Source organism: Neopsephotus bourkii, unplaced genomic scaffold, assembly GCF_033783945.1.
Source record: "Neopsephotus bourkii isolate Nb327-2 ecotype Australia unplaced genomic scaffold, CSIRO-AGI_Nbou_v1 NB_1797, whole genome shotgun sequence".
Classification (NCBI taxonomy): Eukaryota; Metazoa; Chordata; class Aves; order Psittaciformes; family Psittacidae; genus Neopsephotus; species Neopsephotus bourkii.
The window spans coordinates 405,113-425,958 of NW_026902270.1; the positions used below are offsets into that span (position 1 = coordinate 405,113).

The 20,846-nt window shown below is 37.9% G+C and overlaps 1 protein-coding gene across 6 annotated transcripts in view; it reads right to left on the bottom strand.

Moving 5' to 3' along the window:
- Positions 1 to 4,478: 4,478 nt before the first annotated feature.
- The window catches only part of ARL13B (ADP ribosylation factor like GTPase 13B), a 42,132-nt gene continuing 25,764 nt past the window's right edge, over positions 4,479 to 20,846 (bottom strand). For 2 of the 6 annotated variants that reach the window (XM_061342567.1, XM_061342568.1), the window contains exons 5-11: positions 15,598 to 15,703; positions 12,855 to 13,057; positions 11,993 to 12,089; positions 10,529 to 10,760; positions 9,936 to 10,052; positions 9,407 to 9,475; positions 4,479 to 5,560 (exon numbers count right to left, since the gene is read on the bottom strand). In XM_061342567.1, the coding sequence (XP_061198551.1) occupies positions 5,484 to 5,560; positions 9,407 to 9,475; positions 9,936 to 10,052; positions 10,529 to 10,760; positions 11,993 to 12,089; positions 12,855 to 13,057; positions 15,598 to 15,703 (901 nt within the window). In that variant the 3' untranslated portion in view covers positions 4,479 to 5,483. Of the gene's footprint in view, positions 5,561 to 7,701; positions 7,746 to 9,406; positions 9,476 to 9,935; positions 10,053 to 10,528; positions 10,761 to 11,992; positions 12,090 to 12,854; positions 13,058 to 15,597; positions 15,704 to 20,846 lie in introns of all 6 variants that reach the window. The other 4 variants (XM_061342570.1, XM_061342572.1, XM_061342569.1 and 1 more) reach the window with 3 other exon arrangements.

The window sequence follows — 20,846 nt, forward strand, 5'->3', positions numbered from 1 at the left end:
CTGACAAAAAGCCAGGAATACAATGGAGGCCTCTTACATATCAAATGTGAAAGGATAGCAGAAAGGCATTTTATTAAATGAGTTGTACCAACAGACACAGAACAAAGCTGGTATTAAAAGTACAGTTCTCTGTGGCTGTAATTCTGCCGAGACCAGTCACATACAAGAAAATACATACAATACTTGAATTTTCCTATACCAATATGTCACAACCTGAAAGGAGGCTTATCATCTTCGAACAAAGGGGTCACAACAATCCTGTCTACACAGTATTTGGAGCTAACATCCTTAATGCTTGTTTCATTTGTGCTAATTCTTGCAAGGCCTCCCATGGTAGAATGTAAATGGTGCCTGAGATAAGCTCAGTTTCCTGGCTCTCACACTATATACAACGTAAGCCATATTTAAGACAAACTCAATGTCCAGGCTGTCACCCAATGAAACAAAAGTACACTGAATGAGCCACCTTGCCCTGAGTCTAGGGTTATATTCCACTTGTAGATGGTGCCATCGGTGTTGTTTAATGCATCTGAAACCAGTAAGATTTGCAATGCATCAGAAGATAGGACTTCACTTGCGTGGCTTGTTCACTACCAACATCCCCATCACAAACAGGTGAACTGCAACAGCACAGTAAAAATGCAACTGTGAACCTGTCTCGTGTGCTACTGAAGAGATGGATTGGCTCGCTGGGGATTAACCAGTACATTTTGAAAGGCAGGCTGCTGTTCCTCTTAATAAAAACCAACCCAAACCAATGTGATTTCTGTCACCTAAGCAGCTACCCTTGCCATGCCAAGTGACCATGTACATCCCTGGCTGCCCTGTTAGATCACAAACCGTGAGCTGTGAAATTCGTTGCTATCTCCAGAACTCCTCCATGACCTCAGTGCACAGTTTGTTCAAGCTAACACATTTCCTTTAAACTCATGTTACCTTATTTCAAGCTTCTGTTTCCTAAGTATGTCCTTCCTTTCAGGAAAGCAAAGGAAGAGGACACGGTGCATGCCCTGTTGTCCCCTGACACTTTCAGAGAGTGTGCGATGGCTGAAATGTCTTGGAATAACAAGTCAATATTCAGAAGTAACACCAAGTGCATCAACATCCTCCAAGCCTAGAGAGCAGGAAAGACAGGCCACTACTGTGACTTCCACTGTTCAGTTTCAGGTTTCCACAGTTTCTGGAACAAGCAACTATTGAGTCTGCACTATTATTATATAGTAATTTAGAAATACCCAGGCAAACAATGTTCTCCTTGTTTGTTCTATTAGGACAGACTTAGCAAAAGCTTGCGAGGTTTTAGGGAGATCAAAGTCATGGATGGTATGACTTGTAGGCTACACAATATGTAGATTAGGAGATCATGTAAATTAATGCTACTGGGATTAAGTACTCTTTGGGAAACTTTTTAAGGGCCATAAGTTTTAGGACACTTTTGCCGTGGCAAATGCAAACATGCTGGGAAGAGTGACTAAGCTTCTCTTTGAGGTCTGCAAAATCTACTGCCTTCTGAAGAAAATGTGTATATGTATGTATATACTTCAAAATCTCAAATCTCCTTCTTCAGGCTTTCAGTCTATTATCTAGTAGCTTATCAGTGCATCGTTATTTCAGTAGCACAGCTCAGGTAAGCCTGAAGCCCTCCCCATCTTGTGCTCCTCCTCACTGGCAGAGCATTGAAAAGTCCTTGACTTCAGGTAAGCACTACTTGGCAGTGAGAACATTGGAGGTTATCAGCATTATGTTCATAATAAATCAAAAACACAGTATTGTAGCAGCTGAGATTAACTCTATCTCAGCTAAAATCACAACAGTATAATGAGAGTCTTAATCTCAGGCTTGTGGGTTTGTGCCCCACATTAAACTCCACTTGGCTTTGTTGGTCTTCACACATACTTTGTTTGATGCAAAGACTTCACATCTCATTACTCATCCTCACTCAAGATTGTCCTCTCTCAATCTTTCTGCTAGTCCAACAGGAAGAGAATTTGGAATGATCTTAAGTCCTTATTCACTGGGGAGTATACAAAAATTGCTAACCATTCCATGGTCAACTTCCCTAAAATCCTCTAGAAAGCACAGATTTTATTACCATAAAACAGTTGCCAAAGCAATCCTAAGTAAGAAAATACAGCTTATGTGAACAGCAGGGGGATAAAATGGAGGGAAAAAACCCCAACCAGCAAAATAAAACCTGCACAAAACCAACCAGACAAGAGAAAGATTCTTCTATCCAAAGATAAACTTGTCTCAGAAGACACTTACTTTAAGAATATGGTTCCTCACTCCATTTACAGATGCATCTATTGATGTAAATATATATATATATATAGCATGTAAGTTGAATGAATTCCAGAAGCCAGGAAGCTAATGGACAGCATGGGCATTTCAGTTATCCTGAACTTATAGCACTAGGCTTTCAAATAAAGTATTAGAACACCTTAGTGGATAAATACTGCTTGAATGTTATCTAAAGGGAGGAAAAAAAGCACCTATGCTCCTTGCTTTGTTATTGCCCATCAATCTTTTCTAATATGACATCATTACTTCCAGAAACAACTGTTCTCAGGATATAGACTGGTTGCTACTGGAGAAGAAAATTGTCATGAGACCACTTCTGGCAACTTTATTTCAAAAGTAATCTAAAGAGCAAACTCGAGAAATCCATTTTCAGGTGTCACATAGGCCCCTAGAAGATAGAGTTATGGTACTTAAGAGTTTCAAGGAAAGGATAATCACCACCACCTTTATAAAGCTCATATGGAGTTCACAGCCCAGAAGGTAAGCGATACCAAGGGCTCAAAGCCTCTTGCACAGGGCTTCCATGGCTACACTGACAGCCAACAGGGTGATGGATATGCTTGAGGGTTGCCTATTACACAGGCCTCACTGTGGGTGTCCTCTGCTGCTTCCATCTTGCTCCTTGTAACCAAGGCTCACAAGAGGGGCATTAGAAAGCTGGCATCAGCTACCGCACGTACTTGTTTTAGGGTTTTCTAATTCTCCATCAGGACTGTGGAATTGAAATAGAATCACAAGATTATCAAACAGCTTCCTCTAAAATCATAGTGCTTTTGTCTCACCTCAGCGAGTGCCCCTCACTGTGCATGATTTACATGGAGAAACCACGTCACAGATGTGAATCTAAACCTAATGCATAATAACACAAATCTGACCACATCACAGTTGTAAAAACATGTAAAGATTCTCTCTGTAAGGTCTCCATTTGGTACATTTTAGCAATGTAAATGAGACTTGCAGCTCTTAAACATTTATGACCAGACTTGCTTCCAAAAAACTGTGAATTTATGATCATGTGGGAAACATGTTGACACTGTGCATTAGTTTTATTCTGTATATAAATGTCTTGAGCAAATAAAAAGTCAAGGCACTATAAATTACTGAAAAAAACCCACTCTGGTAAATAATTACAGAGCATATTAATAAAACTGTAGGGAAATCTTTGAGTACTTTGGTCACATATTGGTACCATTTATTTTAAAGGCAGAAACAAACCCGATACATGTGTCTGCACACACACCGCACATAACACACCTTTCACATATAAGTACCAACATCTTACATTTTGTTGCCTCAGATTTTGTTGCCACAGCAGTATTTAGCTTTAGGTTTTTAATAAAGACTTCCATGAATTTATTTGTGGTATGTGTTAAAAGAAAAGGGTAATACATTTCTGGAAACTGAAGCTGTTAAATATACATATACAAGCCTGACAAAATAAAGCCGTTATGCCAAAACAGTGAAGTGGAAACATAGCTAAAGAGTAAGAGTGAGATTGCACACATAAACTTTCATGATATCCCCCCCCTCCACTTAATATTGTGTTTGTCTGAAGTGAAAATAACTAAATCCTGAGAATAATCCAATCGATCCATGTGACACTATTAGAATACAACAAAATTATTCGCATGCTGACAGTCACATACAAATAGCTTCATCCTTACACTAAACTGGCAGACTTGGAATATTCCTCTCCACCTATTCCAAACTCATATTCTTAAGACTGATTTTCTTTTCCCCCACTCCATCATCCTCTTTAAAAATCTTAATAATTGCATTTTGATTCATTGGTAGATGTTTATTTGTGCAGCTCATTGCCGTAAAGGGTTCGTGGCAAAGATTTCTAATGTCTAAGTGCTGAATATATACATTGTGTTAACATCTACTGAAATCATTTGCTAATAGCATGTTATGAAAGACTGAGAGCATAACAGAAAATCAAGTGCTGCCTCTTCAAAAAAACCCCTGAATGGGGGTTTTATCCTTGCTGTAAAAAAAAGTAAGTGGCCTTACACAATATACCAATGGTTGTCTCCAGTGTAAGAGGAAAAACATTTAAATAGGAATATGTCCAACTGTAACCCTTGCTGCATATGCATTGCTTGTGATTTATTTCGTGTAATATTGACATATTGCATGGAAGTATTATAGAAGTCCTTAAAAATCTGGCTTTCTCCAGTTTTCAAGACGTTATTTTAGTGTTATTAAGATTAAAAACAACCGGAGCTTATCTGCATAGGGGTCGATTCAGTTTTCCATCAAAACTGGTGACTGAGTTAGTGCAAAACTTCACTATGTGCAATTTTTGTGTGTTTTAGTTGACAATACAATATTCAGCTCTACTTTTTCAAGTGAGTTTATTACCTATGGCAAACTTGGTTAACAAAACAAAGAAAACAACACATAAGAAAACGTTCAGACAATCCAAATAGCATTAAGTTTGTATAAAAAGTATTTATCCTAAACTCTCTACCTTCCCCCCCTCCCTCAGATTGCCAGAAATATGAAATATGCATCTGGTAATGTAATGCTTAATAAAAAGTATTGCTACTTAAGAGAAATGTAAGAGTCAAGCATACTCTATTTGTATGCATTTGACTATCACCTTTCTAATGCTTTCTAGGTATTGTTTTATTGATAGCAGGTATATGTGTCCTCTCGAACTTCCAAATAATTTTATAAAAAGTTAGAAAAATATACTCAATATTTTTTGCATAACTTTCCTATATTCATCCTAACATACATGAATCTTAAAAAATGGTTTAGAATAACTTATTAGCTGTAAAAATACCAACAACTGTGCAGCACCTCGAGACAAGACCTTGGTGAGAACGTACGATCCAGTATTAGGTGATCTTGATGTTTTTCTTCAGGTTTACAGCTATGTATTTTCACAAGTAAACCCAATAAATATTCAATACCATGTTCATAGGAGCAACCATGGAAACCTTGACCTTTCTTGATTTCCTGCTAAATTCTGAAGAAGAGCTGGTGATGAGAAAAATAAATGACAGTCCGATGCACTAAGTATGACAGAACGAACTCCATGTTTAATTGTCACCAAGTTATTCTGTAGCAAGCTGATAAGTGTGTGATTTCTTAAATTTTCCTTCAAGAGAAAAAAAAATAAAATTCTGAAATAATATTTGGATGATGTTTTGTAAATGCTATGTATGATCCAGTTAAGCAATGACATCGTGGGTATCACTGTTGGGTCTTTGGCGTAGAGTCAGCGGGGGCAAAGGCTTCCCATAGAAATCTGTATAAGAAATAGCAGAGAAAAAAACCCCACATTAATCTGTCATATATTCTCTCTCTTGCTTAAAGGGTGTTTAAATAAGGTAAATTCTTACTTTCTTAATGAAAACAAGGTGGCCTGCAATTTTAGAGCTAATTCCTACCAGCGACTTTCAGACATCGTGCTGGTTAATGTCTGGAGGTGTACTGGCCAAAACAGGGTTTGATTACATTTTGAATACATGCATCAGCATTTGCAAGATCAAGCCCAAAGGTGATCTGTAAACATTCCTAAAAATAGGAAATGACATCCAAGGTGTCTAAGTAACAAATGGAGAAATGAGGTATCAAATTTTGAATGTTGCTGTAGTCAAGTCTGCATTGCAATGAAGTTTTAAGTGACAGTAACGCTATGCAGCACCCAGAGTTTAGGGACCATTCATGCATGGCATCTGTCTGGGAAAGCCATAATAACTTTCTGAAAGATCTATATTAAGAACTTTTAGATAAAAGTGCAATGTTTCCTTTTCTCAATAAAGGAGTTTAAAGTAGCGAAATCGTTCAAGACAAAGTTATTAAATGCACCTGAAGAGAATAAGGAGTATGCTCATACATCTGTGACTGATCAGCACGCAGACTGGTACATGCAAGCATTTCACAAGCAAAATAGTATCATGAAAGATGGTAAGAGGAAACAGGTACAAATCAAGAAAAAACAAAAGCAGCTTTTTGAAGCATTCAAATCTCAATTTTGCTTATACAGACAACCTCTTCCCTAACAAAGCCTTGATGGCCTGCCAACACAAAATCCCAAACCAAATGATTATAGTGTAAATGAAAACTTGCCCAATGGATGTTTTATTAGTCAGTTTCTTGAAGCCTGGCTTTAAGACTGGCAGGCAATTTTACCTCTTATAATGAGTGAGGTTTATCATTCTTGCAAATATATCCTCCAGTGACAATAAATAGACACTCATTACCCAGTGTTGTGCTAAAACCATTAGCATGACTGGAAAAATTGCAGTCTTTAGTGAAAATAAGTGTATAATTAAAGATTTCTATAATTGACTCCACTGCCTGCTAACTCTGCCTAAACATCCAACATAATGTTCTCTGCTAAGAATGACTCAAAAACGAGTTAATATATATACTAAACAGCCTGCTGACCAACACTTGACTTTCTCAGTTTGCACATTAAATCACTAAGACAGATTTATGCCTCTGAAAACACCTAGCACTAAAACCCAGCCCTTTGGAGGTTGTTTCAACCTCACACACTGCACTAATTTACACATTTCAGCAGCAAGGTTTACGACATATTTGTGACACTTCCAAAAAATCATTTTTAAGACAAAACTAAAGGAGTAAGTGCTATCCTGACTGAAAAAGACCCATGCTAGAATTCATGCGAATACTGAGAAACCCTGTGTTTTACTATGGACTAGCAGAAATCAACAGTACAAAAAGTCCTATCTGTTTTGAAGCTTCAGGGGTTGACTTACATTGAGGAGCTATCAACTGTTTCATTGATACACTCTTGGACATAGACTTTAAGAGTACACCTGAAAATAACCTCTATGCATAACCAAGGCTCCTTAACCTTTTAAAAGCAGACTGTTAAATACTTCTTTTCTTTCCTTGCTCTTATGGACACTTCTTACAATTTTATTTGGAGTCCTGACAAAACTATCTATTGGGCATCCTACTAGAACTGAGTTTTTCAGTCTGGTCTACATGAAGGTAGGTGCTCATTTGCCCCATATACAAAGGCTTTTTAACCACTTGGCCAATAACTGTCAAAGCAATTCTTCAACGGAATGCAGTATTGCTGTAGGAAAAAGTGCACTTCAGAGAACCAAAAAAAAAACCCACTCCAAATTTCAGCTGCTCTCAATGGTTATATCTCTGCTCAAGAGATTATTTCCCTACCAACGTATTTTCCATCATTAGATTCCAAACTTCCAATTATTATCCTTATTTTACAAATGGACTACATTAACACAGATCTTAGGTTGCTAACTTACACATCTGTGAGTAGGGAACCTAGCTTAAGCATTGGGGGTTTATTTCCCCTCTTCGTCCCACCCATGCTGTTGCTACAAAAGGTAACACCTCCCTTAAGCACAGATCAAAACCACCTCTTCCCTTTCTTCCCCTCCCTACCTCTTTGTCTGGCTTTTCTTTCTTGCCGCCTTCTCTCTATATGCCTTTAAAAAAGAAGAGCAAGATGGTTTTATGATTAAGACTATAAATTACATTTTATGCACGTTCATTATGTTCCTGCAAAAGTAAGTATCTAGGGTTTAAAGATCTTAACTCCCCCTTAGGCCTCTTTTGATTCTTTGGCAGAGAAACTCCATGTTCTTCAGAACTTCAGCAGGGATGTCCACATGGTGCTGTACTACGTGATAGTAGCGCAATCAATTCAAGCCAGAGTTAAGCTCAAGGATCACTACAGCCACACCGAGATCCTTTCTCTGGGAGTTCCTCAATTAATGTTCTATTTGTTCAACTTGTGTAAGTGTTCTCATTGCTTTAGTTTGGTTACCCTCCTCTCATATTCCTCCAGATGTCTCCATATTCACTTGGCTTTTCAAAATTTGAAGAATAAAAATGGAAGAAAAATGAAGACATCATCCAAAAATGAGAAAAAGATGGAATATGAGCATACAAAAAACAATGACCATACAAAAAACTATGTTACATGGTCTTCCAAAACCAGAAAATAGTTATTATTGAAGACAGAAATCATGACTCTGCCTGTTACACCTTAACATTTCCAGTTATTAAACTTATTTCTCCTACCAGCTTGTGAGCTTTCAAGGACACTGCCTCTTCAGGTAAGGCAGCAGATTCCAAGCTTTATCCCTAACACCCGCCCTGGCAGACCAATAACCTAGTTTTCAGCTGGAAGTCTCATTAAGTTAAAGCCATCAAATTTATGCCTGGCTTTTCCTCATAGCTGGGATTGCAGTCCCTCTTTTGGCCTAGCTATCATAATGCATTTAATTCAGAGATGCCCACATGTCTTTATCCTTCCTTCTCTCAGGAAAACGTCCCCAAATCAATGACAAAATTCTTACAGACTATGCTTTTTAAAATCATATGGAAACCATAGTGTTGGGTAGAAGAAATTTTGGACTATCTCAAGAGGCAACACAAGGAGTGAATTTACACACAGCAAATTCATCTGGATGTGGGGCTATGCTTCAAAGAACTACAGAAATACATGGAGCACTTTTGGGTTCAGCACTGTGAAGTGATTAGCACTTCCAGATCAGATCATAAGATGGATCAGCATGGAAACAAACAGGTAGCTTAGTGCAGGTTCAGCCTGGATGTAGATGAGCCACTATGGGTGCCAAATGCACTCTGCAGTTCTGCTTAGGTCTTTCTGCAGTGCCACACACTTTTTCCAGTATCCACGTAACCCAGCTCCTATCCTCACTGCATCAGATAACGATGAACTGCCTACATAAGGGCAATTTTGAATGTAATGCGTGGTTGGACTCAAAGTAACTGGCCCTGTTGCTTTTTGCTATATGGCACATTATAACATTAGGTAAATGCTGTTGTGCAAATCACTCCAGGTCATTAATAGGTTCTGCTATCTGTGCCGCTTTAAACTCTGTATGTGAATCTTTTTGAGAGAACTAACTAACCCTTTTTAGTAAAAAAAATAAGTAAGACTTGAAAAATCAAAAAGATGCTTTCTACTAAGCAAAAAGGTTAGCTTTTGGTCAGTGGAAATTGGCACGAAGAAATAAATATAAAAATTAAAAGAGATGAAGAATGAAATTAATGTAGAAATGAATAAATAATGGAAAATGCTTCAAAAAGGTACAAAACCCAAAACATTTTCAATTACCAGCATGATGTGTTTCACCAAGAGGCTCAAGTTTTCGAAGTCTACTAAGTTTGGGAGTTCCCCAGCCAACTAAAGGAAAACAAAGACAGTCAAAACATGGCACGACTGCACTTGATTCTGACAAAATGCATGGAAGCTAGTTCTCTCTGGGAGAAATGAAAGCATTTAGAAATGCCAGAAGTATGTAATATATTGTATATATAGTGAATAATGATGAAATACTTTAAAAATAAGCCGATTTACCCTTAAAATACTGATATTTTTTATCACTTTTTCATCAGGGAGTAGTCAAGTCTCTGACTTTTTTTTTTATGGTGAAAATAACATCTTCCTGCATGGAGTAGATCAAACTAATATTGCTGAAAGTCTATACCATGAAGTGGAAAACTGCATCCAAAATTTCCTAGAGACTAAGGTACTGTAGCATATCTCTGAAGACCATTCCAGTTTCATCATGCACATGTGTGTATTTCAAAGGATTAATAACCACAAACTGACGACATTGATTACTGTTTGTTAGTATACTTACCTGGTGGAAGAGCTGGTGGTGGTGTAGGATTTTTGGGAACAGCGTCCTCTGTATTAACAGGTTCTACTCTGTGGCCCCTTTTTAATTTTGGTTTTTTACTTTTTTTCTTGCTGTTATCTGTACCAAACAGAAACAAAGCATTACATACCACAAATTATATTCATAGGCTATCCTAGATCACCTTCTAATCCAGTTGTTGCAATGAGATACATCAGCATTTTCAGTCCACACTTATACACAAAATATGAAATGTACAATTTATACAACATCTTGTTATAAAAAATAAATTGTAAGCATAAAATATATGCAGACTCTCTGCTTTCAGAAGGAAATTTGAATCATCTTGGTACCGATGGGAAGTGGACCACATAGTTGATTATGATGAAAACGAACCTAGTTTCAGCCACAGTATCAGTCACATGAACAACCACGTGCTTTTTCAAAGCAGATTTTCCAGTACAATAACCTAATAGTGTATTTTTATGTTTTCAATAGATTAAACTGATGTATGGCATCATGAAAAATAATATAGACAGATGGAGGAACTATGTGAAAAATAACATTAAATGACACATTAAAAAGCAGCAGTTCACCTGAGTCAAGGCATTCTGAGGCTTGCTGCTCATTCTCTTCTTCATGCTGCAAAAGCTGTGCAGTTGTAGAATTGCACGTTTCCAATCTACTATCATTTGTGTTTTGGCTACTGCTACTTGATAAGTGATGGCCATCCATTTGGTCCTGTTCTGTTTCAGATTTCAGGGCAGTTGTAGCCTTTTCAGTCTCCAACCTTTGCCGCTTCTTTTCCTTTTCAATTTGCTTTTCATTCTAACAAAAAGCATAAGAATCTTTTTAACAACTTGCAATGCTGTAACCTGATTAATAAGACAGGAAGACTATTTTAAAAATCAAAATAGTCCTAAAATATTTTTCTGTTCTGTCCCACATCTAAAAAAGACAAAATATTAGCAGGAAAAGAAATTATTTTTAGGTTTGTAGACTGTTTTCCTGCTTTCTTTTTGGTCATATGACAAGACAAAATAAACTCTCAATGCAAAAAACATCAACATTCCCGAGCAGAAGGTTAGAAGCCTCATAATTTCTTCCTCTTTTAGTGACATGTTGGATTGCAGTTTTAGTTAGAACAAAATACACATGCACAGAGCTTAAGTATGCAGAAACTGCCATTATGGTTTGGACAAACACCAGTTGTGTCACACATACTCAATTATAAGCTGTTTCACAGCTTCAATATCATAGAATCATAGAATAGTTAGGGTTGGAAAGGACCTTAAGAACATCAAGTTCCAACTGAATCGATGTCTCTACAATCCTTGCAGATATACCCTTCTTTTCTTACGCTGTACGTTACTATGAATTGCATTACTGTGCATGTAGCTGACTTTACAAGATACATGGATATGGTCGCTTTTGTCCTCGAGAGAAGCAAATGTTTGAACTACTGACTGGAAAAATTCCTGAGAGTTTATGTGTTTCTTGAGATTACGTTATCTCAAGTCAACGGAATCAAATACAGTGTAGTAAAGAAGAACTTCCTGACCCCAGAAACACCTATTAAAGACACTTTGTGTATTAATATACTTTTCATGTGTCAGAGCTAAGAAAACATCTCAATTGTCTGTTTTCAACAGAAACCAGGTTATGCTCAGAAATCTAAATAGTAGAAGTAGTCAGGGAGATTTTATATAACTCACTACATCAGTAAAACGCTTTCCAAGAAACTAATAGACCTTGAGTATTTTCCACCCCTGAGTATCTACTAATTAGGAACCGTGTTCAGTCAGCTGTTTAAAATACCTTTATTTTACTGCGCCTACAAAACTTTTTGTCACCAAATCAGTAGCAGGGGATTTTCTTAACATGAAAGCACTGATTCAACGCACATAAAACAAGACTGACGAGACTGAGAAAATAAAGAAACGAACGCTGTGCATACAAACTGAGAACAATTCTTTTAAGTGAACTGTTTTTGTTATTACCTCTCAGACATTTGTTAGTGGTAGGTCTAAACCGATCCAGATTTCCACATATTCTCATACCTCAGAGATCACAGCAGATATAGGCTGGAAGGGGTTTTGAGAGTTCCCAGGCTCGGGGTCTTCCTCATCAGGTACGCTTCTTCCTTCTTCCCTTTCCCTTTATCATTGTTTTGGGGTTTATGTTGTTGTCGTTTTTGTGTTTTGGTTTTTTTGGGGCAGGCGTGGGGAGGAAAAGGGGAGATGAACAAAGAATTATGAAGAAGCCAGGGTGTTTTACATACTTTTTAGGTCACCTAATTCACCCTCCAATTTGTGCCAGCTGGTTTTTACAACATGCTTCTGCATTGTGAAGAGCATCCTACAGAAATCACAATGGCAGGCTAACCAGGGGCTAACATCAATAAAGCATGAGTATGTGTTACAGCAGAGGTAGAAACATACTCTGCAGTGTGCCAGAATGTTCAATCAGCACTTCAGGAAGTAGCAGCAGTTTCTGAGGACAAGATACATGACAGAGTACATCTGTAACTGGAAGGTTTTGATTGTTCAACAGTATGCTGAGATTTTCACACTAGTAATGTTTTATAACAATTGTTTCAAGGTTTTCAGTTGTTTGGGGTATTTTTGGTTTGGATTTCATGTTCAAATCTATGTGGTGGGAAACCAGACTAAACCCTATTATTCTGTTTTCAAAACACCTCCATAATTTCTCATAGTTCTAGATTATGATAGGCAGAAAGGAGAACTTGTACCAGACTGTTCAGTTTATGTAGTAACAGCTAGGGAATCATATTTGCTAGAAAGACTCAGTATGCTCAGTAAGCTTTAAACCCTTGATAGCTTGGTTCCCATAAGCTTTATGCACAGGAATGAATCCAGTATCTTAGAGAAAGGGAGGAAGGAGAAATTGCAGAGAGAATACCTTTCTTCCCGTATCCTTCTCACCCGCTCAGCTCTTTCTAGTTTCTTTTGTTCTTCATATGCTTTTTGTTCCGTAGTGTCTCTTTGGATGCGTTCATTTAAGGCATCAAAATCTTTTGCTATGATATGTAGAAGCCAATATAAACCCTTTTTGATTGATTTATCGATTTTTTTCCCACAGCCCATGATGGCTGAGCAAGGTTCCTGTAAAAATATAAGGAAAGGAGAAGAAAATCATACGCAGTTCTGATCATACTCCTTGATTATAAACCAGGAAATCAGATGAACAATTATTGTTCACTGTGAAGCTTGCAAAACACTGAGAAGCCTGGGAAATGAATCTGTGCTTAGGGATTCTAAGTTTAGGTGCTTTTTTTTGCCAAGACACAAATCACATTAGTTCCATCAATTTCCATCCTTTCCAGTCCCATTTCAAAAATACTAGAATACTGCACACAAAAATGTTTGCATGTCTATCTCTGGACCTCATAGCAGCCTTCCAGTATCTGAAGGGGGGCTATAGGGATGCTGGGGATGGGCTCTTCATTAGGGACTGTAGCGACAGGACAAGGGGTAATGGGTTAAAACTTAAACAGGGGAAGTTTAGATTTGATATAAGGAGGAAATTCTTTCCTGTGAGGGTGGTGAGGCACTGGAATAGGTTGCCCAGGGAGGTTGTGAATGCTCCATCCCTGGTGGTGTTCAAGGCCAGGTTGGGCAGAACCTTGGGTGATATGGTTTAGTGTGAGGTGCCCCTGCTCATGGCAGGGGGGTTGGAACTGGATGATCTTAAGGTCCTTTCCAACCCTAACTATTCTATGATTCTCTCTATATATACTTGTTACATATAGACATAGCTGTTACATATACACATGCTATATACATATTTTCACACCTGGTTTCCTACACATCTACACCTATGCATCTATCTAGAAACATAATTTATCAACCCCAAATACGTATGTTCTGTTCTGTTGCTCATGTATAAATACTCCATGTTATATTTATCTAGTAAAATGGAAAAAAATGAGATGCAAGAGAATCAGCTCAGCTTCGGTTCATGAAAGAAATGTTCGACTTGTTCATAGGCATCTAGGGGATAAATAAAACCCAGTGTGAATGGTTCAGAAAAGCTGTGACACCAATTCAGTGTTTTTAGATCAGAACAAGTATTGTGGACAGGGGTGAAGCAAAATATTACGCATCGCGATGGGAGTAAAACTATTGTCATGATATTAATGGTTTAATATTTTGTGGGGGAAATTGAAAGATCTGAATGAAAACTGATTAAAGAATAAGAAAAAGCATAAAGGATTTTTGGTCCTTACCTAATTTTAGTTCAATCTTCTTTCACAACTCTCTGTTTAAATTCACCCCATCAGTCATCACAGCAAAATAACCTGGGGCTACATTTACCTTTAATCAGCCTAGTAAAGACACTGCCCGTTTGAGTATGTAAGACTCTCAGCTGCTTTCAGCTAAAATGACTTAGAGCATGTGACCTAGTTTCTTTGTTGATTACACCCCAGATATAAATGGAGAACAAGAACAGCATTTCACTGGAACATGTTGTAAATTAAGAAAATCCAAGTACCAGGAAGCACACAAGAATCTTTCAGGTCTTTTATATGGATAATGCTTTGCAAGAAAATATTAGTGTCACAGAAGTCCCTTGGAAAAATAAAGGCAAACTCACAAGTTTTGGTTTTATGTCTGCTGCATAAGCATAACACAAAGGCCACTGACTGAGGAAAAGCACGCAGGGCGTTATGGCATAATGAACATAGCTGTGCCCTGCTGTAACTCAGCTTTCTAGAGAAAATAATAGCAATATGCATTACCCTATGAGTTTTGCAACTCTCCTTAAGGAATTAAAAGTATTTTTAAAGTGTTAAAACCCCAATACCAGGGATACTTTGCAAAATTGCCTTCTCATTTTGAGTAATAACAGCAAAACTCTCCTTATCTCTTACAATGTTTCTTACTGCCATTAGAGGAAGACCATTAAAGGAAAGCCAACAAGCAATTACTAACAGACTGGGTCATTAAAACAAAGGCTTAAAGAAAACCTCAGGGACTAAGAATTCACACAGAGTATTTGAGATATTGACCAATATTAAGTAGCTTTCATACAGATCCTCCCATCCCTTTGTTATTATTTTGGGTTTTTTTTCCCAACATGAATGTGAACACTACATCTGAAACACAGGTATTTTAGGACAAATACAGAGCAACTAGCTCTACCACTAGTCTTTGGTGACTATTGTGCTGAGAATTAGATGCCCTCGGAATCAGATTAAGCTTGTAGTGTTTGCCGGATGGTGACTCAGACTAAATGATGGTTTTAGCTATGAAAATGAGACACATATCATATCTGAACAGTGATCCTTCCTGGATGTCAACATAGGCAAACTCTATTCCCTGCTTCTTTTTAAAAAGGTGGAATATGAAACTTTTTTGTCCAATTAAAGAAGTTTGAAACCACATCAGTAACTAATTATTCTTACATGGGTTCAAAACGGACCAGCAGGTACATTTTTAGGATCCCTGTTCTAAAGATCAACAGATCCAGAAGCAGAGCAACAAGGTGAGCAGAGAATTGCCTGCAGAGCAGATACATGTACTCTATCTTTGCTGGGATTGCAGGGTTTTAGTTTAAGTTTTATGCTCTGTGGCATATTCTCCTACCTTATTGCAAGATGTACATATATATTAGAAAATAAATAATCTTAAAATATACTTACAATTTGACATAGACACTTGTGCTCATTGACAAGCTTTTCCAGAGATAAGGACTCGATTACATCTGCTTCTGACAGAGCTCCTTCTCTGTCCTGCTTATTTGCCAACCTAAGGAAAAGATCAAAAGAAACACATTGCACCCTGACATGAAAAAGATTCCCAGATCTCCAATAGCTAAGTTTTTGACAAAAGCAAGAAGGGGAAGAAGGAGAAAGTAATGAGAAAATGCCTTGTTTCAGCTTTAATTCTTAATTTTTCTTTCTACTTAATAAACAAGTTAGTCCATGCACTATTTTCAGCTGATACTAACATTAACTAAAAGATACTTAATTATTAATAGACAAAGCAATTATATTTTACACCTAAGAAGATTGATGTAAAAGACTGCACTGTTCTACATAAGCTAAACAGGACAATCTGCTCTAGTCTGTAGATCAAAGTACCCAACTTTGCAACTTCCCAAACCATGCACCTTTCCCCCCCCAGTACTGCCTCATGATCACCTTGGGTCTGCCTATCCAGAATTTCTCTCTGATGCCAAACAATTTGATATGTAATGTGCAGTGATTTGAACCTGCTCTTCACAAGTAAAGCGCAGAGGGAGGAACTTGCATGAATGGCTCTTGAAAACATGCTTTATTATTTATTATTAAATAGAGGGAGGCAAGAAAAAAAAAAGGTGAACGAAACACATAGCTTACAAAATAAGCATCCTGTAAGAAGAAGTGCCATCATTGTCTTATTTCTTATAGATAAGGTGGCAAAGAATACTCGAGGAGATAAACATCTTAAGTTCTGGGGGGACTGTTGATCAGACTATTTTTCCCATATACTCTGTAACTGCATCCAACACCACAGCCAAAACAGTGTATTTTTTGTAAAGGCACAAACCAGATCTTTTTTACCACTCAAAGAATGTTAGTCATTATTTCACACTTTAATATGGACATACACCCTGAAGCAGAGGCTGTTATGGTCTTTTCCACACTCTCATCAATAACTAGTACAAGGATAAAAGGGCTGTCCAGATTTATGAACATCCCGAATGCTTAAGCTCTTCACTTCCACAAACTCTTGGTGATACCATGTTCTAACCACAGAAATGAAAGTTACTTCCTTTTATCAAGGCTAACTTAATGCTCCACTGAAAACTCCTCTCTCTATTAAATAAAACTGGGAAAGCTTCTGATCTAAAGCCCTAAAACATATATGACAAACTACGTGTACAAAAAAGCAAGAGTAACTTCTAACACCTGTATGGAACCACCCCTCACAGAGAAGCAAAACCTTTTCCCTTATGGGGGTTTTTCTCAGCCATCCAAGTAATTGTTCTCATGAGACTCACACGACTTGGTTGTCTTCAAGACCTCCATTTCTTGATTAAAATGAATTTAAACTGGTCAACACTGAAGAAGGTAGGAGGGATTAACAAGGTGGGTTTACCTAAGTAGTTAGGAATGTGTTAGCCAAGCAGGTGTATTCCCTAAGAAGAAACTTAACCAAGTAAACTTGCAGTCACATTGGTCGATGATTTTCAGAGTTCACTTACAAGCAAATTTTAATAACAAATGGAGAAATTTAGATAGAAACCCAAAATATATATTTTAAACAGACAAACAAGAATGACTCTCAAAGAACCCCATATATAGGAAGTATTTCCTGTTTCTTGAGGGTCTGAGACGTCAAGTCCAAAAACAGTTGCTCCCTTCCTCCTTAAAACCTCTTTGGGACAATAGGACATATAGTCTTTCCTCTCCTCTTACCTGCTTTTAATTAAAAGTGAGCATGGTAAAACTCTAGAGACTATGAAAATATATTAAACAATATTTTACGAGCAACATACTCCTGTTTGAAGTTACTATTTTTCATGATGAAAACTGTTACTGTTTGCTTCTAACCAGCATACACCATTTTGGAATACAAGCATACAATGCACTCTTACTTTGCATCTTCTACAACAGTAACAACCCAAGCTAAGTGCAAAGGCTGTCTGTAAAAAGGAGTATTGCATAGCATTAGGGAATCTGAAAATCACACTCGCCTCTCTCTAATAAGGGAAGTCCAACAGCAACCCTTCCATTACATGAGAACTTTCTGCATAAAATCACAAATATTTGGCTTCTATGAACATCATAGCAGATGGTTCTAAAACCAGACATCACAGCCTTTATTCTGAAATCTCAAGTCATCATGATTAACTCAAAAGGCTCTCCTCTCCACCCCTCCTTTGACACTTCATTCCCACTTCTCAACAAAAAAGAGGGCTTCTACAATACTTTATATGATTCAGTGCAAAGATTCCCTAACTGTTGTTCAATGCATATATAGACCCTATGACACTTTCAATACGCTTATGATACTCTGGCACTACCCCTTCTCACCAACCGGCTAGAACAAGTAATATCCTCTCAGCACTTAGCTATGAAACAGGGCCCAAGCTAAAGCAGGGAAAAACTGAAATGAAATTCAAAAAAGCTATGGAAAGTAATTAAAAGATTGGAAACAATTATTTCCACTCTTTGTTTCCCACATAACCACCTTTGTTACTGTCTGAAAATGCTATGGCACTGCCCCTTAGTTTCAAAAATGATTCTTCATCAGTGCTGCCAATCCACCTAGATCTAGCTGAAGAAAATACTTCCAAACACAGTTTGTTGCCATGGCTTATTCCCTTCTCAGCTGAAGATTCAATAAGTGCACTACTTACTCTGTTATTGCACTGCATATTGTACAAAGCACAGCTGAAGCAGAATGAAAACTTGGTAAACTGCATAGCTCACCAAGAGTGTGACACCGATGTCCTGTGACATGCAGTAGCTGCTGATTTTTAATATCTAATACCTTGAGAGGTGTAAGGTTTGCTTTTTTGGTCAATTAGCTTCCATTTTCTACACAGCAATCCTGTTATAACACTGACTGAATTAAAACATGTAACAGCTGAGGTGCGGCATCTGGAAAAGCATCATATCCAAATAGCTGTCTCCACCTTACATTCTGCACAGGTTATACTTTTCCTGCTGTACACCACTGCCTGCTTCAGCCTTCACGTCTAATGTATAAATTGAGTTTAAATAAGGTACTATGATAAAAGGCATTGTTTTGCTACTATTTTTTTTTAACCTTTTCAGGTAAATGCATTAATACATCCATGACCCACCCTTGCTTCCTTTCCCAATCATCTTTAGTGTGGAAGAAAGCAATCCCTGCCCTTACACTTGTCCTTCCCAAGCAGGCAGCGCTCCACTTCCAGCTTATAAGGCCTCTATCTAGGGAGCTGCTCCTAGACACTTCCTGCTACTGGGCAGCTCCAGGAGTGATCCGCCTCTCAGCAAGGCTGGGTTTCAAACAGGCAGAACCAGATTCCCCAAGTAGAAAGCAATCAATTTGCCTGTCTAGTGCAGTCGCAGAAGTCAGTTTCTCTCGCACCACTGCTGCTGAAGATGAACCCTTGGACAACTATATAAAGAGCTAGCAGCGGAAGGCATGCAGAAAAGATTTAATGGAATGCCACTCTTAGACGCATTGCTTAGGCAAACATTCAAAACAATGTTTTTCAGATCATACTGAAGTTTAATCTCAGGAGTTCCTCTGGAAAGGATAAACCAGAAAGCCACCAGCACAGGATTAAAAGGTAAGGACTTTTACTTAATGTTTATAAAGTTGCAAATATCAGAAACAGACTGTGTAGTGTGTGGTTTAGAACGGAAATGTGCCTAAGTGTCAAGACAAACAAATAATGGATGTCTACCCTGCAAAGAAACGAGTATCTCTTGGAGTCAATATAGTCTCAGAGCTCTGCTGCTCATGCACAGGAATGCCAGGTTTTGAGGCAAGTTTTATGCATCAAACTTTTTCCTTTAGGGAATATGTGCGAGTTATCCTAAAGGAAAGACCTTGATTTTAATTTTCCAAGTCAGTAGAACTTCATACATAGCAATTTTTCATGTTGAAAAAACTGTAGGCAGTATATATCAAAGCACACTTGAAAGCACAGGAGAGTGTCTGTTGGTTTATCACATTAAGTTTGCTGAGTAAGAAGCTTTCACATACAAAATCATGCTTGGGTTTATTTCAATCTCACACAAAGTATATCTGGAACCTTTTTAGTGTAACAAACTTACTTTACAGCAGAAAGAAAGCAAAGGTAGGCACCAACTGCTTTTATATCAAGGGGGATTTTTTTAAGCAACTGGAGAGCTTTTGTTAAGAGTCATAGGAAACACTGTGGAAAGGGAGTGTATGTGTGCATTGGCACAACTGACATCTACAGTTCAGCAACAATATCTCTCTGTGAAGCCAGAAGACATGCCAGAGAAAAACAAAGTCTGAACGCAAACTATGCATGTTCCTTGGTCTGTTTCTAAAACATAAATTACTGAGCAAAGAGGAAATATTAGGGAAAATAACCCCCAATAAATCAGCATTAAAGCCTACTTTAAAAACCACAAGATTTAGTGACAAAAAAAATCCAATGTAAAACGGACACATTTGTATCTCAGCTTCCCTCAAAAATCACAGGAATGTTACAGGCAGGCTTTATTTGGGAAGAAGGTATTTTGTGTGAGGGTATGTGCACATGTGTGTGTTTGTTTTCCTGCGTTGCAGATTAGGAGGGGTTTTTTAAACACTGTTACTTTCCAACTTACACATTTCTGTCCATGTGCGTGGGATTCTCATACAGTAACGTAACACTGAACTCTAAATAGTGCCCAGGGTACATACACAGTGGTGGGGAGAGAGGGTTATCAGTGTCTCAGAGATGCTGCTTTTGGGGTTGTTTAGTAAGAGCTGGTTATCACAAACCCATAGTTTGGGGTCAAACCTGTATGGTGGCCATCAGAACAAATGAAAAGCAAAGCACCCCTGAAGTTAAAATTACAGTATCAGAACTATCAACATGATTAAAAGCAACTTTAGGAAAAGGAGTGTTTAACGGGAGTTATTTATCTAAGATCAAGTGTATTCGTCTTTAAGGCTACTCCAAGAAGCCACAGCTTTGAGGGACTGAATTAGCATTGCTGGGAAAACAGAGGGCACCTTCGAATTTAACAGCAGTCAAGACAATCAAAAGACCAATGCCATGTTCTTCAGTCTACTGTTGGTCTTCTATTTTAAAATGCTGGGTTAGCTCTTTTTCCCCTCACAAATTTCACCTCTCATCTATTACTTTTTTTTTCTTGGGCAATCCTGTGGACAGCAATTAGTAGGATGTTATGTCCTAGGGAAGCAAGGTCTCAGCAGATACAGCAAG